Genomic DNA, 27,537 nt, shown 5'->3' with positions numbered 1-27,537 from the left:
TTTTCATTATTTTTCACTCAGTCCCTTTTGAAATATTTCACTTTAAACTTTGCGAAAATGCAATATTTGGCCAAGTTTAATGCACTATAACTCTAGTACCAGTTGAGTCTCAGTCATCAAATTGCTATCATATTTTCATGTCATGAAAATGTGTTACCTGTATCGATTTCATAATTTTTCACTCAGTCCCTTTTGAAATATTTTGACTAAACTTTGCGAAAATGCAATATTTAGCCAAATTTAATGCACTATAACTCTAGTACCAGTTGAGTCTCAGTCATCAAATTGCTATCATATTTTCATGTCATGAAAATATGTTACCTGTATCGATTTCATAATTTTTCACTCAGTCCCTTTTGAAATATTTTGACTTTAAACTCTACGAAAATGCAATATTTGGTCAACTTTAATGCACTATAACTCTAGTACCAGTTGAGTCTCAGTCATCAAATTGCTATCATGTTTTCATGTCATGAAAATGTGTTACCTGTATTGATTTCATAATTTTTCACTCAGTCCCTTTTGAGATATTTTACTTTAAACTTTGCCAAAATGCGATTTTTGCCATTTTTAAAAATTGTACCAAAAAAAAAGGACAAAGTTCTCAAGCTTAAAATTTCTACAACACGTAGTTCTATATCAGTGATTCCCAACCCGGGGGCGATCGCCCCCAAAGGGGCGATCGAACTCTTCTCGGGGGCGATAAATTTCTGGGGGGCGATAGGGGGGCGACCGGTATTCGGATACCTGGTAATGGGAAATTCTTGACCTTTCAAAAACTATATTTATTAAAACAAATCGGTACGCAATTCAGAAATATCTTTCAGAATACCAATGTTGTGTAATACCGAACCAAGCATATGGCACATATCAAATCAAAGAAAGTCGTTCCCAGAAAATAAGGCATGTATGATTTACAGCTCAATCAAATCTGTTCGGATAAAAAAAATCCCAAAAACGAAAAATAATATATTTTATTTTATTGCCGTTTTCACGAGGAAGAAAAAAAAAATCTTGTAAGCACTGTCTGACCGTTGGAGCCAGCATATATTTTACGCCTGAAAGGTGGATGGATATGTGTAGGAATGGATTTTTGCATTTACTTATCAGTTGTCATTCGGAATCTTGCAATCAGCGCATAAACCTCCTTACGTAGTTTCTATTGTTTGATTTAATTTAGTGAAGTTATGTTTAATTGTGCCTGTTTCGTAGTGTGGAAGTTCGATATGAATTCAAAAAAGAAGTGCCGGCAGTATTCAGCAGAGTATTTAAAATTTGGTTTTGTCACGTCACCGCAAAATGTGCAGTTTCCGCATTGTCTTTTGTGCGATAAAATATTTTCTAGCAATTAAGCGATGAAGCCCTCGCGAATGAAAGAGCATTTGTCAAGAGTAATGACAAAGTAAATAAACCTTTTAGTTATTTTCAAGATCTCAAAACAAAAGCGGGTAATCGGCCAAAGGTGGGTGAATTACTTAGAAGACAAGCAACAGATCTTGACAAAGGGCTTCTTGCTTCTTACGAAGTGTCTCTTTTGATAGCAAAGTGTGGTAAGCCTCATACGATAGGTGAAAATCCTATTCTACCGGCTGCCCAAAAAATAGTTGAAATTTTGCTTGGTGAGGGCTCTAGTAAAAAGATGAGTCAATCTCTCCTCCTGAGTAACAACACAATTTCCAGGAGAATAGATGAAAAGGCTGCTGACGTTGAGTGCAAACTCATAAATGTTTTGAAACAAAGTAAATTTGCACTACAGATTGATGAATCAACTGTGACTGATATAACAGAGCTATTATATTAGCTTACGTGAGGTTTATTAATGAACTGAAAGAGATAACTGAGGAAATGTTGTTCGCCAGAACTTTGATTACTGATACAAAGGGATCGTCGATTTTTAAAGTGGTGAAGGATTATTTTGAAGAAATAGAAATTCCATTGACAAATTTAAGTGCTTGCGCAGCAGATGGTGCCCCTGCCATGGCGGGTCGTCATATTGGGTTTCTTGCACACCTTAAAAAAGAAGTGCCAGAAGTGATTACTATCCATTGTGTCATTCATCGTCAACACTTGGCTGCAAAAAAAATAAAGTGGTGTTTTACACGAAACCTTACAATTAGTCATTACTGGTACTAACAAGGTCAAGGCTAATTCTCTCAATGATCGCCTGTTTTGAGAGCTTTGCCATGAAAATTATGAAAAATTCGAACGCTTGCTTTTACATACGTCTGTGAGGTGGCTTTTCAAAGGAAACTGTTTGCGCCATTTCTTTGAATTATTCGACTCTGTAGCTGAGTTTCTCAACTAGCATGATCCTGCTTTAAGTGAGAATTTGAAACAGCGCAAATTGGAACTTGCGTATCTCACAGTTATTTTTGAAAAAATGAACGAAGTCAACGTTAAGCTTCAAGGAAACGAGATGAACCTGAATCAAAGCCAAAAGCATAATTTCAGCATTAATTGCCAAATTCGAAATCCACAAGGCAAATATTGGCCGTAAAGAATTTACCCTGTTTCCGACTCTAAAAAAAAAGTTTAATCGTGGATGATGAACTTCCAGAGGAAAATTTTTTAATTCTTATTGATCACCTTGATCAGTTAAAAAAGAACATGGGATCAATATTTGCAGATTTGATCAACTTACAAATTCCTGACTGGATTTTAGACCCATTTAGTTTTGAAGATTAAATGAACTGGAAAACTCTTTGCAGACAGAGTTTATGGATTTGAAATTTGATTGTGAATCAAAAATTACTTTCAAGCAATTCGGTTACGAACTTGCCTGGGTGGAGCTTATGGGTACTTACCCACAAATTTGGAAAAAAGCTGAACAGCTCCTCATCTCATTCCCCTCAACATATTTAGTTGAAAGAGGTTTTAGCTCTGTAGTGCAGCTTCTCACGAAGCAAAGAAATAGATTGGACATCTGCCTCAAAGGGGACCTAAGATTAAATCTCACTAATATAAAGCCAAACATCAAAGCTTTAAGGGAGTTCCATCAAGCACAAGGCAGCCATTAAAAAGGTTAAAAAAAAACAAATCTTAACAGTTAAAATTTTCGTTTTTTCCGGATTTCAATTTAAAAAAAAGCCTGCTACTGAAAAATGTAGTATTCTTATTTTTGCTAAGTATGTAAATGACGTTGGTTAATTAAAGCGCTTCAAATTACGTTCTTTCTTTTTTTTGGGGGGGGGGGGAGGGAGAAGGCAAGGGGTTAAGAATTAAAAAAAATCAGTTTTAAAGCTAATTATTGCTTTATCATGCACTTTTTGGAGCTTTAAACTAAAATTAGGCGTTCAGTAACATTAATCTTCACTAAAATCAGCGCCATCTAATTTGTGTTTTTAAGGGAAGAACGTGGGGGGCGATAGGTGTGATTTAACTTTCGAAAGGGGCGATGGGCCAAAATAGGTTGGGAACCACTGTTCTATATTATATCCACACACACAAGAAAAAAAAAAAAAAAGCTGAGGCTTTCCTCCTTTTACTAATTTCGCAGCACTCAAACTCGTATTTCAGTTTGTAGTTGTGAATTTTTTTCTTCACCTTTCTCCCCATTTAGATAATATTTCGCAAGCAAATCATATCTAGGACATCATTCTGATGGTGTAGGATTTTATTTTGTCTTGATGGCTGTAAAATTAACCGAGTTAGATGCATTTACGTAAAACTTGCCATTGGGTCCAAAAACGGCTTAGGCAAACTTAAAATGGCGTGTAAAAAAAAAAAAAAAAAGCATGAGCCTAAAAAATTTTCTTTCAACACTTTTGAACTCACTTAGTAAAGGGAAAATAACTGGTAAAAAAAATTAGGAAAATTAAAAATGTCGAGCAACACAACCTACGGCCTGGGTGATTTGTAATGAATTGACCGTATTTCACATTTAAGTTCATACTTTTCCACGCGTATTGACTTCTTATCTATACTAATATTATAAATAGAGAGGGCCGATTTTTGCGTGTTTATTTGTTCAAGGTAAGCTCCAGAACCATTGCACCTATTTGAAAATTCCTTCACTATATGAAAGGTGCTTCTTTGCTGAGTGACATAGGCTATAATTCGAAATAATCCGATAATTAGTTCTTTTTTTATTCCAATTTAGGCCCAAATTTCACATAAATTACCGAATATGGGAGTGAAAAGTGTCTTGCACATATTAATATTATGTATCGTTGAAAAGGGTAGAACTTTCCGCGTTCTAAACAATTTGTTTCAATGCTCTAACTTAATTACGGCGGGAGTAATTTGCGATTTTAGCTCGAAATTTTTTAGGCTAAGCCGAAATTTAGGCACTACTTTCTTCATTAAATCTATCAATAAAAAGTGAAGGAATTGTCCCTTAGTTTTCCTTTTGACACCGTTGGAAAAAGCGACATTTTTCTCTCTCTCGACCTATGGTCGAAAAACTTAGCTTCTATCTTCAAAGGAAAAAAAGTTACAAGCGCTTTTAAATCAATTTCGAGAAATGTCATTTTGATTCAGGTTGTCAACCATTTTATTTTCGCGTTTCCACGGTTACACTTTTTGAATCCATTGTTTCTTTCCTTATTTTGCATTTAATTTCTTAAACTTATTTTATTTCGTGTTTCCATGGTTACGCTTTTAAAATCCATCTTTAACATTTTAATTTCTTAAAATTATTTTAATATCTGTCGTCATTGTTTGTAAGGGTAATTTTGCATGGTGTTTTTTTTTTTTTTTTTTTTTTTATTTAAGCCTGATTGTTGAATATATGTCACTAGACACAATTTTTATTCTCAAGGCAGACCGGGCAAAGCCGGGAAACGCAGCTCTTAGTATATAAAGATTTGAAAGCTACTTAAGTTAATGTGATTTTTTGTTTGTTTGGCGAAACATTTATTATTGCCAAAGAAAAAACATCCGTTTCACTCGCAAAGGGCTGGGTTCCGGTAGCGTGGTCGCTTGGCGCGTTAGGCGCTGAGCAGTTCAGTCTAGGATTATTGTTTCAAAGCAACCGTAAATGTAATTTATTGTTTTGGCCATTTGTTTTGAAAGAAAAGAAACTTTTGATTTGTTTTTATCCGAGTGAAATGTACGACATTTTCTTCTTTTTTTTTCTGACGATGTTTTTTGAATGTTCCACTGGATGTTTTTTTTTTTTTCGTTAGATGGATGGATTAAGGTAGCGTGGTTGCTGGGCGAGTTTGGCTATAAACAATAGAGTTGCGATATTATTTTTACACTTGAAAGATAATATTTGATATCTTTTTTTTTTTTTTTTTTGCTTATTTAGGCGAAATATTTTAAATTGCAGTAAAAACCGCTTCACTCGCTAAATAGAGTTTTAAAGCAACTGTAAATCTAATTAAATGATTTGACGAAAAGTTTTAAATTCCAAAGAAACTTTAACAGTTTTTTTTTTGAAAAGGTGTGTACGCATTTTATACAAAAAAAAAAAAAAAAGATCATTTCACATCAGAGGGGGAGGGGGCGTCAGTTTTTTTTATTCAACGGACTTCCATTAAATATTTAGCACGGGCATCGCTGTGCAGGTATTGCTAATACATTTTTAAATGCTGAGCTTTGAAGAGCATTAGAGTACACTTTTATATGCTGCTTCAGTAACTTCAAAGCGTAGATTCTTCTCCACCAACCACTAATTCCAATGTACTGCATACAATACTTAAAGTGCAAATATCAAGTTAAAATTGACAGTACTTAAAACGAAGTACTATACAGTATATAGTCTCTTGGCAAATATTTCGATTTCGATTCCGAGTCACAACTGACTACAACTGTATTTATGTCGAGGACTGCATACTAAGTGCCTTGCCTCCATTATTTTTTATACCGATAGATGGCAGCACCATCACCGGATTGAACAGTTAATGAGAATTTAGAACTAGACCAGGAGCTAATAGCTACCTGGTGCTAGCACTCCCAGAGGTATCGTTTCACTTGGAGGACATTGAGACCACGAGCATTTTTAACGTCGCCCAGTCTCCTTTAATGACGACGGTGGATCTTCGACCATCGAGGTTCGAACTCAGGACCCTCCAGCCCCGAATCCGACACTCTACCGATCGGGCTACCACGGCCCTCTTGGCAAATATGACCAGAAGAATACATACCTGGTGGACTGTACGGTGGCGCCTGACCTGCAGGAGCATATGGCGGTGGCTGGGCTCCTGGTGAATAGGCAGGTGGCGCCCCCGCAGGGGCATGTGGTGGAGATTGACCAGCAGGTGAATAAGCAGGCGGCGCTACTCCCGGAGAATAAGGAGGTGGTTGTCTGTTGCTGGGTACATTTTGTCCAGGATAGTTGGGATTGCTTGCCGGTTGACTGGCTCCCTGGTTTGGACTAGACTCTCTGAAGTTGGGGTTGTGCGCAGGTTGCCGAGCGACAACGGGCTCCTCTGGCGCAGAAGGTTTCGGCGCCGGTGGCTTTTTTGGCGGTGGGGCCGGTGGCTTAGGAGCAGGGGCAGGTGCCGGAGGTGCTCTGGGAATGGGTATTGGTGCCGGAGCACTGGGTGAGCCTCGATCTCTGGATCGGTCGGAGTATCTGGTGCGGCTGGAACTTCGGCTGCTCGAGCGACTTCCTCCCCGACTGCCTCCACCTCTTTTCGCGTTTCTAGAAAGAGCAGAATATTTTAGAATGAATAAATTACTCTATTTATTAAAGATCCGCAAAACGTACGTACTTTTTGCTTTAATATGTCCACATTTGACCTAACTTTTGAAGACTGCAGATGTTTCCAGGTGTCGTTGTTACCCATTCCTCTTGAAAAACCTCTGTCTCTTTCTCTTTCGAGAAGCAAATAGGAATTAAGGCAGCAAGAAGCAGGTTCAGTGAGAACGAGGCTCCCTATTACAGCTACAGTCATTTTCTCCCTATTCCATGAGAGACGATTGTTCCCATGACCCATGCACGACCCAAGTACATGATCGTACTTGGGTCGTTGGTGTGAATGACAGCGACTTATTCCCCCAGACCACAAGAGACATACACTGTAAACACAATTCAGAATCGTTCCTGGAAAATAATGGGTAGCTAATGTGCCCAATTTCTGCAAGTAACATATCTTGTAAAAAACAGGAAAGTTTTCCGCTAAAATCCAGTGACCTTCCTGAAATTATTCTGGAATTTTTTCCGCTAAAATCCAGTGACCTTCCTGAAATTATTCTGGAATGTTTTCCGCTAAAATACAGTAAACGTCTTAAAATTTTCCTGAACAGTTCAGAAATCTCCCCGGTTAAAGTCAGTCGTGTCTCGGGGAACCTTCAGAGAAAACTCATTCCTTAGGTAGGTTTACTATGATAGCTTGGCACCTATTATATCCTTATTTATCAAATAAGCTCCAAAAGCATTATTCCAAACATGGCCAAAGATAAGACAGATTGCAAGTACTATAAATCAAGAATCTAACTCGCTTGCAATTCTTGAAAAGCTACAAGATCCAAAGATTTATTCACTCTAACTGCAAGCTTAGTCAATCTGGATAATCGATTGAAGCCGATACACTTAATGAATACACTTAGTTAATATTTAAACTGGTAGCTAAAAGTATTTTTCGTAACAGTGAGAAGTCCGCATTCGTGCAACTTGTAGTAATTCAGGAAACTTTTTGACAAAGTTACATGATTTCCCCAGAAAGTGGATGAAAATCTGTGGAATCCTGAAACGTTTCACAGAAATAATCAGTAACGGTTTGGAATTTTTTTACAGTGTAGCATACCATATTAACCAGGAAACCAGACGATAGTGTACTAATCAAAAAAATTTCAATAAGCAATAAACGAAAAACCATACTGAAACATGTTTCTGGGAGCATAAATTATTTGTTCTCTTGGCGCCGTGATTGAAATATCTTATATAATTAAAAACTGAGCGTATGTATCTATGTATGTAACTATGTATCTATTTCTAAGCCTAAGTTACTTCTCCCAAACGCCAGTGAATTGACCATCGAACCAAGTATCGATAGATTCGTAATTTTCCCGTCTTTATGTTTAGCTATTCAGTGCTTCATCTCAACTTTCCGTAACAATGCTTTTATTAAAAACTAGAAAATAGTCCGTCAAGGAATGACGGGTGAAAATTGCTTCTACATTTGAACGAAGCCATTGCCTGTTTGGTGATGTTTTGATAGTTGAAATTGTAACCCTAACTCTAGTGAATTAACCTAAACTCCAGTAGGTAGCGTTCATTGTTGATCATTTTTTCGTTTCCTCATTCCACTGAAATAACAGTCTAACCAGTAAAACAGTTAAGTGACCGGATCGAGTTCAGCCTCGTCACAATAAAGCCTTTCCCTTCACATTAAACATTACCAAAACACATTAACACATTATCAAATTATGATCCCGTGGCGCGAGTTTCATTGTTAAAACACGCGTGTTACTCGATCATTGTGCTGTTATATATATGAGGATTTGTAGCGTGAAGAAAATCATTGAAAAGAGAGATCTGTTGCCATTTTTTTTCGATTATGAATAAATAAAACTCTGGTTGTTGTTTTGAGGCTTTTCCTGCAATCGGGGGACTTAAAATGTTTCCCTTTTGGTTTTTTGTCCGCAATCTGCCGCAAAATTTTACTGATTTTTTTTTTGCTCAAGCCTGATTGCTGAACACATGTCACTTGACATAACTTTTATTTTTGAGGTGGACCGTGCAAAACCGGGCGACGCAGCTAGTGAGGTCTTAAAGTCGGTTGAAATTTTAAAAAGAGTCGTCAAATGTAGCGTGTTTCGGTGTGTAACGGGAGACATCTTTCCCACGTTTTGCAGACGTATGTCCTACACTACGACATGCAGACGGCAGTAAAGTCCGGGAAACCTCTCATTTTTCACTAAGCCTGTCAATTTAGTGTCTATTCTTAGAATTTCGGCAGACTTCTAAGAATAGACCCTATATCTAGAAAACGGGGGAGGTGAGGATAAGAGGGCAAGTACTTTTTGCATGAGAAGAAGATCTCAATATGCTCCTTCGATTTACTTATAACACTTTTCGTGTGGTTCCCTGGTAAGAGCAAGAGTGCAGCTTATGCGTCAACCGACAGATGCAGCATCATACAGGGTGTTCAGGAAAGGACTCCCCGATTTCAAAATTAAATATCTCGAAAACAAAAGCCGATATTGGAAAAAAATAAACGGTATGTTTATTGTGAAACCCATAAAAATCTTTTGCAGAAACTTGGAAATCAGTAACAAAAATTGCCAACAGGTGGCGCTGCATGCTGAAATTGCAATAAAAGTCCCCATAAATAGTGCTGCGAAGGGGTTAGGCACTTTAACAGCAGTTTTACCTCTCAGAGGTACTTACATTTACGCTAGAAGTTATCTTCCAACCCCTTCGCAGCACTATTTATGGGAACTTCTATTGCAATTTCAGCATGCAGCGCCACCTGTTGGCAATTTTTGTTACTGATTTCCAAGTTATTGGACACATGTTTCACATCAAACATACCGTTTATTTCATTCCCATATCGGTCTTTGTGTTCGAGATATTTAATTTTGAAATGAGGGTGTCCTTTCCTGGACACCCTGTAAATCCAAATTTTATCATAACTCTGAAGAGGAAAAGTCTTCAGGAACCTTGCACCCATGGCTGCTACTCGTGATCGACCACAGGACTTTCCAATCTAAACGAATTTAACGAACATGTTACTCCGTTTATATTCAGCGACCATTTGGCTGTGACAGATTCTGAACTCGGGACTATCCAATCCCGAGCTCAATGCAGTACACACTAGGCCACCCACTGCCACGGTATAGTGTGAACAGTGGTTGGAAAAACTACTTTCTTTTTGTAGCGAACTACAACTACAACTACTTTATTACAAATGTGGTTAACTACAACTACAACTACTTTTTTCAAAATGTAGCAACTACAAACTACTTTCGAAAAGTAGTCGCTACTTCGCTACTTTTAAAAAATAAAGAAATAAAAAGCATAAAAATAAATAAATAAAAAGCATACACATGCACACCGTTTAAAGATTGAACGAAAAAATTAAAAAACTGGTTTCGATTAATAAATTTACTCACTTGAACATGAACTACGAATTACTTATTGTTTCATTCCTTTATTGAGCCATTCCAAACATTTTTTACGATTTTTACGAATACCCGCTGCAAGAAAGGATTTAAAAAGTTGAAGGAATTCAACCTTCAAGTTTTTAATCTTTTCCCGACAGTGAATATTTCATTCAAGAAGTGCAACTCGGCTACTTAAAAATGTAAATAGTTGCAGTCATATTTGAATAAAATTTCATATAGATATACATACACTATATGACCAAAAGTATTGGGACACTTTTCAAAATTCACATTTTTACGGATTTCTGGAGAAATAAAAGATCAATTGCTCTGTAATTTATTTCACATAAAAAGTATACTCCAGCTGTCATTTTCCAATAAAAGCAAAGTCTACTATTCATTCAGGAGACCAGCAAAAAGTTGAGGGAACAAAAAAAGGTTTTTGATCATTTTTCATTCTAAATAGCTGGGAACAAGCTATAAATTTCAGAAATAAATTAAAAAACTATCAAATATTTATTTTTACGTTTTCTTGAAAGTATCTCCCACGAAGATACAAGTTTTTTTTTTCAATAATGAAAATTCTTTTTTGAAGGTTTTTGTCTCAAATCACGCAGACTTTTTAGTCAAACGTTATTAATTTTCAGAATATTTGACAGCATATTAGAGAAATATAAGAATAAAATTTAAGATTAAAATATTGAAAATTTAATGAAATATGAACGTTTAAAGCAATTAATCACGTTCGAGCATGCGCAGTGAACGTTTAATGCGCGAAAGATAGCAATTTATAACTTTCATGATTCAAAGCTTAGATCCTACAACTCATAAAAAAATCCACCTCAATATCTTTAAAATTCAAAAAGTTATCAGCGATCTAATGAGCCGAATTTCTATAATTCTTGGACAGGCGATGAACGGTAAGGGGTCGTTTGCAAACTGGCAACACTTTCCTGTTATCATTGCAGAGTGATTCATGATCAGAATGAATTATTTGCGAACGATCCCTCACGATTCGCCGTCTAGCCAAGAAATATTAAAATTCGGCTCATTAGATCGCTGATAACTTTTTACATTTTAAAGATATCACGGTGAGATTTTTTTTATGAGTTGTAGAATGTATCTGGACTTCCGATTATGAAAGTTATAAATTGCTATCTTTCGTGCATGCGAAGTGAAAAATTAATTGGTTTTAACCTTTCATATTTCAGAAAATTTTCAATATTTTAACTTCAAATTGTATTATTATTTTTCTCTAATATGCTGTCAAATATTCTGAAAGTTAAGTAACGTTTAACAGAAAAAATTTGCCTGATATGAGCCGAAAACTTCAAAAAAAAATTGTGCATTTTTGAAAGAAATGCTTATATCTCTGTGGGTATAAGAGATACCTTCACGAAAATATAAAAATAAATTCTAGATAGATTTTTAATTTATTTCTGAAATTTACAGCTTATTACCAGCTATTTACAATGAAAAATGATCAAAAACTTTTTTTTTGTTTCCTCAATTTGCTGCTCGTCTCCTAAATGAATAGTAGACTTAATTTTTGTTGAAAAATAGCAACTAGAGTATACCTTTAATGTCAAAAAATTACAGAGCAATTGTTCTTTTATTTTTCGAGAAATCCGTAAAAATGTAAATTTTTGAAAGTGTCCCAATACTTTTGGTCATATAGTGTATATGTACGTAAGATTTAGATGGTGAGAAACACCTTTTAAACAAAAGAGATAAACTTAATTTTCATTATTGGAGTTAATTTTATAGGGACTTATATTTTGTAGGAACTAGTAAATTGATTTTGAGTTTTAAGCTAGAGGGCCGGACCTGGACACAATCTTCTTTCTTATACGCAACTGATAAAAAGAACTAAGAGCATTTTTCAATTTTACCGAATGATCTCGAAAACTAAAAATATTTAACAACTGACTCTTATGTTGTTGATATATGAACCCTTAACCAGTAAAAAAGAAAAACTAAAGAACATTTTTAAATATACCAAGCGGTACGAGTATTTGTTGTCGAATATTAATAAATATCCGAAATATGAAAAATAACTAAGAGTGCTTACTTTACTTCAATGTGCAAGTGTCAACACGCGAAATGGCTAAATAGTGAGCTTTTCTCAAGTAACGAATTTTCAAGTTAACGCGAATTCCTCACCCCGTAACACGAAAATTTTGAGAAAGGAATCGCAAGGCTTAAGTATCACCCGCTTTATTGGGTACTAAATATGAGTTTCGTGAATGAACTTTCCTTTCAGCATCACTGAAAGAAAAAGTACCCCACACTGTACTAGTCGAAACATTGCTTTTTTAATTTAAAAATCGCCACTCCGCATATTTTTCATTCTAAATATGAAGTTGATGAAACATCATTTCACATAAGCGGGCTGTTAATCTAAAGTTTTAAAAGGAATAATAGAAAAGTTCCTGACAACTAAAAAAAACAAAAGATTTTCGATATTCTTAAACAAGTAAAAAGTGCGTCGAATATAATTACTGTATCTACTGTACAGTACTATTGTAGTGCTGCATTTTATTATTACTACATACTATACGTACCGTACTGTTTCATTTTATGCCATTCTCCTCCATTGATTTTGTGCACCCTAACCGTATTTTTACTCAATAACAGTTTCATTTTAAATACAATAAAATGTCATTTCTCTACGTTTAAATTCGGAAAAATGAACTTAAGCAATGGGCAAAAATAGTTTAGGGGTGTTTACAAATGTCTAAAATAATTGGTACGTTCATAAAAAAAAATCGTATACATACTCTTTTCCTCAACGCAAAATGTCAACCTACGTCTTGGAACTCATCTCTCACGTAAGTAGAGATTCGATAGTAAATGCGGATGACATTCATACCTTTTTGCTTAACGGGCAAATTTTGCATGAAACGGAAACATTTCCGTTATCATCCATTCCTATAACACCGTAATATTTGTTGTTAGCCGGCCAAGGCAGTTCAATATCATTATCTTCTATAACATTTGCAGTAGCTTCCATATTAAGAGGATACTGACACAATAATCTCATTGACATCTAAAATGATGTTCATCCATGGGACATTCTCTGCTGACAGAAAACACAAACCTGATACTATTTGGCAGTTATTCTTTTCTTTCTAAGCCATGCTCTACTCAAGGCAAATATTAGGGAAATGTGAACATATCGATGCCAAACAAACTAATGGCGTCTAACAGATAGAACGTATGGTGTCGAAATATGTCTGATGACAGCTCGTATTTTTCAGCGTCTTACGAATCCAATTGATGCAAGTTTTACTCGCGTAAGACTTGCAGCTGTCAGAATGTTTGAAACCTTTTTTTTTTTTTTTTGGAAATTTTATTCAAAAGTAGTTTTCAGAAATCGCTACAAACTACTTTTTTTTGTAGCGAACTACTCGCTACTCTACTTTTTTTCAAAAGTAGTGCGCTACACTACAAACTACTAAAAAATGTAGCTACTACAGTAGCGTCGCTACTTGTAGCGCGCTACTTACAACCACTAAGTGTGAACAATAAGCAATACTCAGGAAGTAAAAAATGCATGTATTTAAATTAACAGTTAGGGTCCAATAAGTAAAATTAAACCTTTAAAATCATTTATTAATTACAGTTAATCTTTAAAATGCCAGTTACTTCTTCAAACATCGGTTTAATGAAATTGCAAAATTTCGTTGAAACCGGTTTTACAGTATTGTGATCACAAACTTGTAAGCAAGAACATGCAGTATTTTCGCAAATTTAAGCTTCAACTGTGTTGATCTTATTATTTCGAGAAACTCTTCCGATTTTTCTAGAAGCTTTTGCGATAAGTAGGATGAAGCTATAATAACATCCTGGCGCATATTTTCGCTCTTACATAATTGGCCTCTCAATTAGCTGTCAATTTTAATTCTGCTTTCGGCAATGAAAATGATTAAAATCTCTAGGCAAATGCGCCTTTGAGTATTTATTTGTATGAAATGCGCATCGACGTGCGCAGCATCATTATATCTTTAAATACAATAATGAGCTAAATTATAAAATAAAGAAACAACAACGTTTCATTGCACAAAAAGTTGTCGGGTGTCTTTTCATCCATAAACTCAGTTATTTTGTATTGAAAAAGGGATTCCTTGTAGCACTGAAACACGTGTATGCAATAATCTGCAATTTTGTACAATTAAACGTTGTTATTTCTTTTTTTACTTTTCAAGCACAAAAGTATTCAACATTAACGAGCTTAGATGCTAGAATGGTTTAATAAATTGGATTAACTTAAACTCTTTCCTTTTTGTTTTTGATTGCATTTTATTTCTTTCTGTAGATATTTTTAACCCGATTAATTGGGGGGGGGGGTTAAAATATTTTTAACCCTTACACTCACTAATTACAAAGCTGATTCTTATGAAAGCGGTTAATACGACATCGTGGCTCAAAGAACAAATCCAGAGCTAATACTATTGTTTCTACATTGAATTATGAGCATTACACCTCTTTCCACACTTATACAAATACTCGGAGAATGCGGCTACAGAGCCAAAATGAACCACATCTCAGATTTAAGGAAACCTTAATCCAGAGAATTTCTTTATCTTTAACTTCCCTATACTCTTATTTTAGTAGTGTCGTATCTGTTTTCACAAAAGTAAAGAAATACTCACAACCAGCGTTGCGTAGTTATCGAAAATTGAAGAAATGATGAATATGAAGCATATTAAAATGAAGTATTAGTCCGGTTCAAAGTTATCCAGCCACTTACCAGGGAACCACACGAATAATGCAAGTTTAAACGGGTAGCAATTGAAAAAGCATGGTAAGACATATTTTTGACGCAACAATTATTTGCCTTCGTGCCCCCGTTACAGAGATATAAGGTCTTAAAGTCTGCAGAAATTTCAAGGAAAGTTCCAAATTTAAAGCCGGGGTAAGAAGTTGAAGGTACAGTGGTGACCAAAATAATTACAAGGACAAAAGAAAAACCTCCAAATCTTGGCAGCATTTGGTCGGAAAGTTAGGCAAATATTATGACTGGAAACTAATGGTAAAATAAACTTCTTTTAAATCTTTTGTTGGAAATACATAATTAATTTCGTATTCATAGAATGAAGTTTGAATTCAGACATCCCTGTTATATGGACAAAATTATAAGGACAATTACATTTGTGTGTTATGTTTTGCACACTATACTACACAACTATATAAATGCTTAGTAAGCGACTGGGGATGTTAAATTCTATTTTTATACACTGTTATAACCAGGGGTTCCAGACGAGTTAATATATTCCCTCTAAGGCTGCGTTCGGAAACGATCCACTGGTTACACCGCGTGGTTAGACCGGTGTGGTTATGACGTATTTGGAATTTCTCTAGGAAGCCTGGTAGAACAGCTGTGTTTCCGAACGCTCGTGGTTACACCGCGGTAGTTCTAGTTCAGCAGCAAACGACGCTCCAATCAAAGCGTAACTTTCGTGATGGGGAAAGTCACGTGCGTTACGATCAAAACATGAAACACGACCGGATTGGCCAACACAGACTATGTGACGCATGTGAACTTGCTAACCGCTTCCAGACTACGGTACGACAGGTTGTTACCAAGTCGACCGCCAAAAAACGACCGTAGCGTTTCTGAACGCGGTTAAGTGACGTCACCGGTTCGACCGCAAGCGTTTCCGAATGCTTGCGGTGGCACCGAGGCGACCGATCCGTGTTTCCGAATGCACCCTAAGGTGAAAGCATGGTGCTCTAAGGTGCCACGCTGGCCAGGAAATAGAGCAGAGGAGCCAAAACAACATGCAATCACAGAAAGACTCGCTGCGCATGCGCTTTTGCCTTAGACATGCATTCAACCACTTCGATATGGCGCACAAATGATGTTCGCATCTATGTGTCTTTCACATTGAATGAAGTACACTATTGGATTAAAACACAACTTTTCTAGGATTGACTATCCGAAATAACAAGTAAGTACAGCTTTTGATCACTTTGTAGCTTTTAGGGCTTTCAAACATAGTTAAAAGTATTTAAAAGTGCATTTACTGCTTTTCAGTTACCGTTACTGTCGTTTCAGTTTACTGTTACTATCGTGAAATTTCCATCATACAAAATGCTATCAAAAATATCTATCATTATTTTCTTGAGTATTCGATGAGCAACATTTAATCACTAGAATAACCAGCAATACGATTATCAATAATCAACAAGTGAGAACCAGAATAAAAATTATTCTTGTGCTTCGTAGGATATAACAGAATAGCATGCGAAAACATAAACAGCAAAAAAAAAAAAAAAAATCTTTCTCCGTATGGCTTTTTTTTTTTTTTTTCTTTTTCATTCAAGTGTTTGAATCATTTCCTGTTAGTGGTTAATGTCTTGATAGCGTTAGAAGTTTCTTTTGGTTTTTTGAACTATTGAGAAACTTCATGTTCGTTTTATTTTGTTACTCTCTTGATTAACTTTTATGAATCGATTTTGTTTTGCCGTGACTGTAATATCCCAGAATATTTTTGGCTCTTCATGTAAATAATCCATGAGTACCTCTATACTTCATTTTCGGCACGGGTCATGTTTTAGTAAATGTATAATTTTTCACATTATTTAAATAATTACTCGTCTTTAAATTATAACATATTTGTGACATCTCTTTGATACCAAGTAAAGGGGGTATATATTTATTGTTTTATTAATTTTTAACTTTACTTTGTAAAAAAAAAATGTCACCAGAACGCCGAATTTTTTCACAAGTTTTTAACGCCCCCCGAGTTATTATTATTATTTATTTTATGAATTTTTAAGAAAACGATTAAGATTTCACTGGTCCGCAAAGTTTTTCATTTGCTTTTACCGGCCCGTGGGTCAAAAGAGGTTGAGAAACACTGAGTTAGAGCACGATCAGATGAATTAAAGCAATGAGCACTTCTTTACTATGTTGAAAACTCTGAAACATGATCAAATGCTGTAATTACAAGTTATAATCATTTCCAGTACTGAGTTCAAAGTGAAAAATGTCCAAAACGTAGAATATCATGAATCAAAAGAAAACTATATAAAAAAAAAAATAAAAAAAAATCCACAACTGTATTCAAAAACGCACACAATACGGGGGAGGGGGAGGAGGATCTGTAGTAAGGGTGCCATTTCTCTCACCGACGGTTCCTTTTTTTCACCCCGGCTGCCTTTTTTTTAAAGGTGCCTGCTTTTCACCCTATTTAGAGGTGCTAATTCGGCTCCGTATTGGGTGCCGCTGGTGAACAAGCGTTTCTCCCCTGAAAGGTGCCGAATGCATCCTGTAGTTTTAACAGTGTAGGCATGCCGCTAAGTACTAAACTTAGAGGATTTGAGAAAAGGAAAGTGGTTGCTTGAAATATTTCACTACTTACTGTAATGTCAAATAGCAACAAATCTGAATAGATAAATATCGGTCATTTAGAGCATTCTCTAAAATCCCGGCAAATAAGAACCACAAAGACGTATATGTAGAAAATCTTTTGTTTCTGTACGTGTAAAACACGTGATAATCAGACGAACTTGCTTCAAATAACAAACATCAAGAGATATTGGATTAGATATCAAGTTACGATGCAGTTCTTGAACTGTTCAACACGTTTTAGAAAAATAGTAAAAGTTTCATGATGTGTAACTAATGTCACGACCGACTCTTAAAAAAGTTCATAAGAGACTAAGGATTGAGCGCGCAGAAAATACGTTTTTTTTAGGTAAAAGGTGGGACAATGTATTCTTTTCTAAGGAGGAAAAGTTCAATTATAATGAACTAGATAGTTTTTGGTACATCTGGTATGATATCTCTGTGAAGGATTTTTTTTTTTTTTCAAAGCGTACATTTGGAGGCGACTCAGTAATGGTCTGATGAAGTTTCACAAAGGACGGAAACTACTCAAATATTTCTTTGTGCAGGGCAGAATGAATTCTGAGAGTAATGATGTATATTTTCTATTTTCAAATGTTCTGCACTTCACTATGATTTCTTACACAGAAAGTGATAAAATGTTATTGATTACTAGGGGTTTTCAAGGCAAAACGCTAGTTGTCCTTATAATTTTTCCAAATTTTAACAATGACATTTTTTTATTAATCACTAAAACATTTATATTTTGTATTTTCAAATGTTTTGCCATCCACAATGATTTCTAGCATAAAAAGGCATTTTGTGTATACTGAATTATTTCAGAAATATTTTTTTCTGTGCAATTTTCTGCTGTCCTTTTTTTCTGACCACCACTGTACCAGGTCTAACCGTCTGCATGTGGCAAGACATCCATCTGCACAGCGTCTGTTGGGGGTCTTCCATTGCTCATCGAAACTCGCCGTTTAGCGATTTTTCTCAAAATTTCGGCTGATTTTAGGATCTCGTATTTTGATCAAAGGGACACTAGAGCAAATAATATATGCGACCGGAAAGATGTTTTTCTAGGCTCTTTCAACTGCTACTTATTTATTTATTTTCTTAAACTATGGAATGGCTTCTTGGTTGGGGTAACTTTAACTAAGGCGCCTATATACTGTCTGACCACGGATTATATGGAAAGACAAACATCCGTTTTACAGCCGGAAATGGACAAATCTATTATTTTTAGCAATGTCAGCTTTTGCAAAAGCAGAGTCTCCTTCAAATGAGCGGAATACACACATCAAATTTTTACTTTTCCCCCTCATTCAGATAGATTCGTCTCATCTGGACGTTTGAAAATTCCATACAATCTGTGGTTGGACAGTATACGAGCCGACGCATCAGCTTAAGATCAGCCATTTCGGATCGGAGCGTGTGTTTGGATGGCTGTCTTTTCTGTCGATTTATCGCGTTTGGTGATTGTTCACTGTGAGCAATTATTGGCGGCACACGTGAATTGTTTAGTAAATAAAATATTATTTCCAGCAAATTTGGCGAAATCTGAAATTTTGCTGAGGTAACCCTAACAGTGCAACAATGAAAAATCCGATCCAAAATGGCTAAACTTAAGCTGATGCGTCGGCCTCTTTGAACCGAGTGAGTAATATGATGTAATATATTTAATTTTAATGAAAGTTGTGGAACTTGGAAAACCGGAAAGTCAAATTTCCTAAATGTTTAAACATTCCCAATTTCTCATTCATAACATCACTAGCTTTCTATAATTTATTTCTTTGCATAAAATGCTACCGAGTAGGAGGCTTGATATTTCATGAACCTCAAATCAGCATTCAAAAGCAGCTTCCAAATACTGGTCGTAAAAAAACTACATTCTCCTGTAATTAACTACAACCACAATTTATTACAAATATAGTCAATTCATTACGGTTACAACTATTTTTTTCTTAAAAATAGCAATTGCAAATTAATTTCAAAGTGTAGTAATTACTTAACTTCCTTTACGCGGCGAATTTCGTTAGAGCAGTGGTGCGTAAATTACGGCCCGCGGGCCATATCCGGTTCGCGAAACTGATCCGTGTGACCCGCGTCTTTGTTCAATGTAACAAATAGAAGATTATGATTAGTGACAATGTCACACATTTGGAGCCAAATATTCAGAAATTGGTTTCTGAAAAGCATGCACCATGCATTGAAGAAAATAAGCATCAACTGAAAACAATAATTAAAAAATAATAATAATAATTTGAATTTTCTCATCTTGAATTCAAATTATGTTTTTCGCAATCACGAGTGTGTGTGTATATGTAAGCGTGTGTGTTTGTGTGTGGGGGTATGTGTGTGTGTAGACATGTGTGTTTGTGTCTGTGTGCAGGCATGAGTGTGTGGGTAGTTGTGTGTATGTGAGTGTGTGTGTGCTTGTGTGTGTATGTGTTTGTGTATGAGTGTAGATGTATGTATGTGTGTGTTGTAGGTGTATATATGTATATGTGTGTAGGTGCGTGTATGTATGCGTGTAAGTGTAGGATATTGACGAAACCTGGAGACGGTTTTCGCTAGAGGTGCAGCATTGTGAGGAGCCGGTCGACGGTGATGCTGCGGAGGGTGCTGGTGGGAAAAATCAAAGGAACGTCAAAAACAGTCAAATGAAAGCAATAAGCAATCGTGATTGCTCAATAGTTAGTGATTTTCTTTACGTTTCCTTATTTTCCCATGTTATTTAGAAAAGAATGAAAGTTTCCGAAATTTTATATGAGTTCTGGCCCGCGAGAATGATTTTACTTTGAGGTTTGGCCCTCGGGCTGAAAAGAGTTGAGCCTCACTGCGTTAGAGGACAAAATTTTAAATTAATGAAAATAGCAAGGAAAAATTCTTAAGAATTGGTTTAGGTTTAGAATAATAAATTGGCTTATTTAAAAATAGAAAGTTACAGTATAGGATCTGTAGTCAGCAATTTTTGAGATTGTTATTACTTTTGTATGTTTATTTATTTATTTATTATGTTAAAAAAAACAGCAGGCCGAAATTCAGGATTTTTAAAGAGAAATAAGGAAAGTATTGCCAAAGAATTCTACCCTTTCGAAGAAATAACGAGTTTTAGAATGAAGGGAAATGATCGGAAGCGTACAATTTACATAATCATGTGCGAAAAAGGCTTCGATTTTGCAAAAGGTACGGTACATTTCCGACATTGCGTATTTTGTCAATTGTAGCTTTTACGGAAAATTAATATCAACAAAATACTTTTTTAACCGTCTAATTACAGTTTTTATGAAAAAAAAATATATAAAACAACTCATTTCCACGCAAAATCCCATTTCCACACACCAAATTGTGAAGTGAATTCGTGAATCGGAAGTTAGACATTGTCCGCAGTTTTCACGTACTTGTTCTTTTACTGCAATTAACTTCTTTCACTAACGGTCTCAGTCAATTTAAAATATAATAATAACTAAAATTAAAGTTTAAAAAAAAAACCGACTGCGTCACAAATGTGGAATCAAGAGGGCAAATTGAAAATCCTTGTAAAAGCCTTATACTAGTAAAATCAATCCCACCAAAAACATTCTGCAAAAAACTAGCCAAGTCTCGATGGAGCTGCTTGTTTATCTCTAAAAAGTAATGAAATCTAGACAAAGTCATGACAAGTCGAAGGTTCCTTACTGCGATTTCTTTATTGTTATAGTTAATGTTGCGTGACTTGGCCGTTAAACATTATTTACGTTAGTGGGTACAAGTCAATTTTGTTTACACGTTTTCCAAGTGGCTATTTTCCATCGTCAATGGGTAGCGGTTCTGGCGACAGATTGGTGCAATCGTGTCATGGAGCATCTGGTTTTGTACCCTTGTGTACCCTTTAACGGCCAAGTCACACAACATTAACTATAACAATAAAGAAATCGCAGTAAGGAACCTTCGACTTGTCATGACTTTGTCTAGATTTCATTACTTTTTAGAGATAAACAAGCAGCTCCATCGAGGCTTGGCTAGTTTTTTGCAGAATGTTTTTGGTGGGATTTCACTTCTTTTTGTAGAAACATTTAATTTGTGTAATATTCGAGTAGACTAAAGTTAGGCTAAATTAAATTAGAAGATGTGTCTCACTACGCTGAACTTTTGCAATGACAGTCGATTTTTTTATGTACCAATAGTAGAAGGGGGCATTACCATATCTCTAATACAGCTGAGACCAGCTGAGGGTTCTTCATTAGATACTTCAGACTTTCGATTTTTGACATCAAATGAAGCGGCTCACCAAGATGAATATTTTTTTTAAAGGCGGTATGTCGATCTCTAATAGTTTGGTTGGGCTCTTTTGTTTTCTAATCAGGGTCACTCCAGATCTTCGATTAACCTAGTTTTTATAGTTTTCTCTTTATGTGGCCATTAAACCCTAACTCTGTACCAAATTTCATCTCTCTGAGTTTATGGGAAGTACTAGTTCTATTTTGATGATCATGAGTGAGTGAGTGAGTGAGTGAGTGTCATAAATGCGAAACTTTGCTTTCGCTTAACTTCGGAACTAAATGACCTACAGATTTGAAATTTCAGATTTTAAGTATGTGATTATAGCTTACTGGATGACGAAAATTTCTGCGTTCTGGTCTCATCTGAAGATTCTCAAATAGGGGCCTGAAAATGCGGCGAAATGGTTCCAGTAAAGGATGGTACGGCAGTGTTTGCTTCGCGCTCGACTTGGCGGGGGCATTTCCGTGCCCCCCGATTACAAGTATTTTATTTGTTAACAAATAGAAACTTGTAACAGATAAAACTTTTAAATCATTGCTTTTAATTTTCTTGTCGGCCAACAATGAATTCGGTTACTAATCGCTGAATAAAAGCTTAGCTGTATTTAAAATCTGCTTTAAAAAGCGTTATAATTCGAATCCTATGTAACATGGAAGTTCCAAACACATTCTATCAGACGCAGAAAAAATACTGTTTATTTTGGTACCAAATTAAAAAAATTTTAAATATATTTTCACTGCAAAAAACGCGAAACACCTTTTAGAGGTTTTTAATTAATATTCTCGTTATTTAGGGTCATCCGAAGACGCAACCTAGCTAAGAACACTCTCGATCAACTATCCTTTCGAACAAAAAAAAAAAGGTTTTCAAAATCTGTCCATTCGTTTAGGCGCCTGAGTGCCACATACAGATACACACACACACACAGACACGTCAAACTTATAACCCCCTTCCTTTGTGTATCGGGGGTTAAAAATTACCATGTACCAAAATTTACTCTTTTAGCGTTTAGTAAAGTAGGCTGAACTGAACCCAAGAAAAACTCTCAGATTTTTGACAGTGTTCGACCAGGAAATATCTCCACTGTTTGGCTCCTTGTCTCAAGAGAAATATTTCTTTTTTAGAGAGATGTTCGAGATTTAGATTATGATACCAGACTTAAATGGTGTAATATGTATAGCTCGGAACAAAGGAGAGTCAGAGGGGACATACATGATTCAGTTGTTTGAATGAAAGATGTTAATGGGATACATTTTTTCTCCGAAAGCAGGACAAGGGATCATTTTTAAGCTATTCAAATCTCAGGCTAATCTGGAAGTTCAGAAAAATTACTACTTTTCTCGTAGTCGAATTGTGGGCATCTGGAACTGCTTAGGGGCCATTCATTAATAACGTAAGGATGATTTTGGCAATTTTTGACCCCACTCCCCCCATGTAAGGGCACGTAAGATTTTTCAAACCCCTCCCCCCTATTCTTACGTACGATTCCATTTCGCTTTTCAAAATAATAAAATGTTAGAAAAGGATCAGTTACACTATAACTCCCAGTTTGCGCAAATCAAAGATTTTTATTTTTCAAATATATTATATGATGCGATACTAATTAAAAATAAAACATGCCATGAATAGTGCGAACGTTTACTTATATTTTACACTATTCATTCTTCATAAAACAAGAAAAAAAAAAAACAACTCATCCTAATACGTTTTTTACCTTCCAGAAGCAAATGAAATGTGATCTCTTCCAAACCACTTGACCGCGCGATCTCAATATAAAATATCGACTTTGAAAACTTACTATTACGTACGAACGGGTTTGACCCCTCCCTCCCCCCAAAGTAAGGGTATGTCATATTGAACTTCTTATAGTTCAATGGGATATGTAGAGATTTTTCTAACCCCCCCTCCCCCTCGGGGCCCTTACGTAACTAATGAATGACCCCTTACCCGAAAAGGCTGTACTCAGTAAGGGGGTCATTGATCCTCATTGAAATAATAAAAATTGGTCCTAATAAATTGACTAGGACCAGACTAGCTGGGCCCAGTGCCTGTTACTGGTCGTCACATTTGTAATTGTATTTGTAGCTCCTTGTTTTTCATGGCAATGACTGCAAGATGAGGTTTTGGTGAGGGTTATTATTAAAATAAAATAGAAGTGCTTTGTCCCGTGTAACGTCAAAACTAAAATCCTCAAGGTGCAATTCTCAGCTATCTTTGATCGTATTATGGTGTTCATGACCCCCATAAACTATGGTTGGGGCCGCCCTTACTTCCACCCATCTCATCGATTACAGATCTTTTCCCGATTAAGAATCAATTATTTTTTAATTTTTCAAGTAAGCAATATCTGAAATAATGCTTTCAGTGTGTTACTTTGTTCAGTTGGTTACTTTGTCGAGCAGGAAATACAACTGCTTGCTGCGTCTTTAATTAGGAGAAATTACGAAAAATACAGTCGGACCCCGATTTAACAAACCTCTATTTAACAAATTTCGCGATTTAGCGAATTTTTATTTTTCCCCGTCTAAAATGAAAGCAAAAACTCCTATTTAACGAATAATAAACCCCGAATTAACAAATCATTTCAACAGCCAAAAACATTTTTTTTTTGTCAATTTGAGTTAGGAAATATTGGATTGTTTTCCAAATGACATATGCATATTGTCCGAAGGAGAAAAACACTTTTACTAGAATCTGCAATTTTTGACGGGCGAGGGGGCAGCCAATGAATAGTGATTCTAATGCAGAAAGCGATAGTGAAACACCCATTAAAACTGTTACTTTTTCAAATGCTTTACATGGCCTGGAAACTGTAAAATTATCTCATGCAGCAAATTGTAAATGACACAGTATTTCCTGCTCTCCATAAAGTCGAAAGAGAATTATTTCCAGTCAACTATCAAAGAAATTGTCAAAATCTATTACTCAGCACTTTAAAATTTCGAATTAACTAGTGTTCGTGGAATAATTCGTGGAATGCTGAACAAAAAGTGTACACTTTCTTCTTTTGGATATTTATGCGCAGTTGATTATAAGAGCTTTTAGGTAAAGTAAGGGCAATTTTTTTTTCACACCCCGATATTACGAATAACCCCGATTTAATGTATAAAAGTTTCGGTCCCAATGAATTTGTTAAATCGGGGTCCGACTGTAGTTTTTAAAGCTATTTTCCCGTAGATTACAGCCTTTCGACTTTTCTAGACGGGGAACATACCCTGATGCCCTAATAGTCGTGGTTTTAGTTATACCATAAAAGCAGGGCTTAAAGCTTCTACTACGCCGTAAAGTACGGCTAAATTGAATAGGAGCTCCCTGGAGCTCAGGTTCTGCATTCACGGGCTGATTACTGAATAGGTCAATTAGGCTGTGACCTAGGGCCCTAACTGGCTAAAATTGTTTTAGCCAATGGCTATAATTGTAAGTTTTCACTGCAAGAGGTCCCGAAAAAGCGTTTGCCCCCTCCCTCCCTTCCCCCGATATCTTAATCGAGCCCTGCTTGCACTTTTTTTTTTTTGCCAGTTTTTACCTGTCATGCTAGTCTAGGCTGTCTACATACAAAAATACGTTCTGTAGGGTATGCTGCTTTGCTAAGTACAAAAGTAGTATCCGTAGCTGAGCTGAAAATGAGAAATTGTTTTTTAAAGTTTTAAGCAGGGCTGACGGAGACCACGTCAACCTAGTCGGAAACATAGTACCCGGCTCAGAATCGGAGTAATATGCATTTAATATTTTTTGGGGGTAGGAGATGGGCCCCGGCGACCGAACTGACAAGGGGCCCGCTTTGGCGGCCCTGGTTTTAAGCCTCCATATATTTGATTCAGATTCCACTTTTTCCGATTTTCAAAAAATATTTCCTACTCACAAATGACCATAAAGCATTGTATTTAGCAGGGACTCCCAAACTTTTTCCGATCTGCGGTACCCTTTGAAGAATTGGCATTTTCTCACGGCACCCTAGCCTATCTCTACTGAAAATACTATAGATGCAGTAGATTATCTCTATTCTGAACACTCATGTGACCGAACAAAACTGTTCAGATTATGAGGATGTTCATTTTAGAGGGAAACTGGATAAGGCAGATGTATTTGCCGGGACCATCAAAATGTGCACAGAATATAGAAGTGTTCAAATAGAGGGAGTAATTGATACCATCCACACTTTCGCCTCTTGTCCTTCGGCACCCACTTTGGGAACCCCTGGTTCCTGGTATGTAGGTAAAACATGTTCTAAAGAACCACCACGTGACAATTACTTAATTTTGATAATACGACTTTTGAGCAGTATAAGACTCTCACTTCTTTCGTTACAAATAAAGAATTGCGTAACAGTACCACAACAAGAACAAGCCCCGTATGAATGGCGTTTCCGAATTCGACACCAATGCGACAACGGAATTCTTGCAATCTAAGAGGTCTTTAAGCTGTAACTAGATCAAAAAATGTAATGAACGGAAAAGAAAAAGAGAAAAACTGGCGGAAAAACACTCACGTGACGCAGAGGAGAGTGACCAGCAGGAACAAAACCAGTTGTGGACAAGACAGAAGCCGCATATTTCAAAATCGCATGTTAATCCGCGACTCTTGTCAATTAATCGACTTGACTCTTCTGCGGACCTTGAATCCAGCGAGGAAGTGGATGTCGCAACGCCAAGCGTGCATTGGTCAGTGTTTGTGTGATCAAACAGGATACACTCGTGACGTTCGCCGGGGGTGGGAAGTTGCAAGAACACAGGCAACAGAACACGGATAGGGGGGTGGTGACAAAAGTCATGGCAAGTTTGTATTGTACTTTAGAATTTGATTTCTTTCTTTTTAGATCGCGAGTTGTAGCAGGCGTAGTCAGGAAACGTTATCATGCAAATAAGCGATATAAAAGCGTCTTCCTTGATTGTTTGTAAGCTATTATTAGGCATCTTTTTTTTTTTCATCTTTTGTCGCAGTTTTGGTTCATCGACACAACATTAGAAAAAACAATGGCATAGCGATGAAGGGGGTATTAGGGCAGGTCTGTGACATTTGGGGATAAAAATAGGGAAATTGCCGCCACACCCTCCGACTTTTAGAAATGTAATATAATATTACTTGTGTGCAGAGATATTGCTATGATTTTTTCCAAGATGTGAAAATATTTTAAAAAGTTTTAAGAATAGTGAAATTATTTTTGGAGGAGCAATTATACAAAAGCTGGAAAGACCGTAAAAGTGGTTAACAACAAAAAAAAAAAAAAACTACCAAAGTACTCTGTATCGTCCTCTTCTGGACACCCGAGACACATGCATAACCGTCAAAAATTTAGTGGAGAAAAAATATATATTTGGGGAAAATTTTCAGAATTGAAGTATTGTTGTTTCTCATAAAAACTCTTAAATCTATTTCAGATGTTACCCGGGGTAGACTGCTTTAGATAATTTATGATTTTTTGAGGTTAACTCGAAACCTAAAAGGAAGATATCGCCATTTTAATGTGTGTTTCTTTGCTTGAAAACAAGATAATGTGTCCTTTTAAACGAAAATCTGAATATTGATAGCTCCAATTTCACCAAAACCTTAATATATCAGCACTTTATACCATCATATTGAAGAACTTGATCCTAAAAGTAGTGGATATAAATTTAGAGATTTTGGACAAGTGGTCTTTTGAAGAAAAAAAAAGTTGACATTCAACAGATTCATTCGGGATATGTCCCCTAGAGTGGTTCAAAAATACATGTAAAAGAAAGTTTCTCCTAGGTAACAGGACACCCTTCAATATTGAGTTGTGGATAGTAATATACTGGAAGAATTTTAGCTTCTTACTTCAAGTGAACAACCCCTTCTCCCAAACTTCATAAGTATGGGCGCAGGGCCGTCCGAAGAGCTGACGGCGCACAGTGGCGGAAAAAAATAGCCATTTTTAAGTTTTAAGATAAAAAATATTTCATGCCGTAATTGCTTAG

The 27,537-nt window shown here is 36.1% G+C and overlaps 1 protein-coding gene across 2 annotated transcripts in view; it reads right to left on the bottom strand.

The window, feature by feature from the left end:
- The window catches only part of LOC129217049 (homeobox protein Hox-A3-like), an 81,381-nt gene extending 55,143 nt beyond the window's left edge, over nt 1-26,238 (bottom strand). For both annotated transcript variants that reach the window (XM_054851288.1, XM_054851289.1), the window contains exons 1-2: nt 26,091-26,238; nt 6,090-6,589 (exon numbers count right to left, since the gene is read on the bottom strand). In XM_054851288.1, coding sequence (XP_054707263.1) covers nt 6,090-6,589; nt 26,091-26,152 — 562 coding nt within the window. In that variant the 5' untranslated portion in view covers nt 26,153-26,238. The remainder of the gene's footprint in view (nt 1-6,089; nt 6,590-26,090) is intronic.
- Nucleotides 26,239-27,537: the final 1,299 nt, after the last annotated feature.

This window comes from Uloborus diversus, chromosome 2 (assembly GCF_026930045.1).
Source record: "Uloborus diversus isolate 005 chromosome 2, Udiv.v.3.1, whole genome shotgun sequence".
Lineage (NCBI taxonomy): Eukaryota > Metazoa > Arthropoda > Arachnida > Araneae > Uloboridae > Uloborus > Uloborus diversus.
Note: the sequence above shows the minus strand (reverse complement) of the source record. Positions and strands in the feature narration are given on the sequence as shown.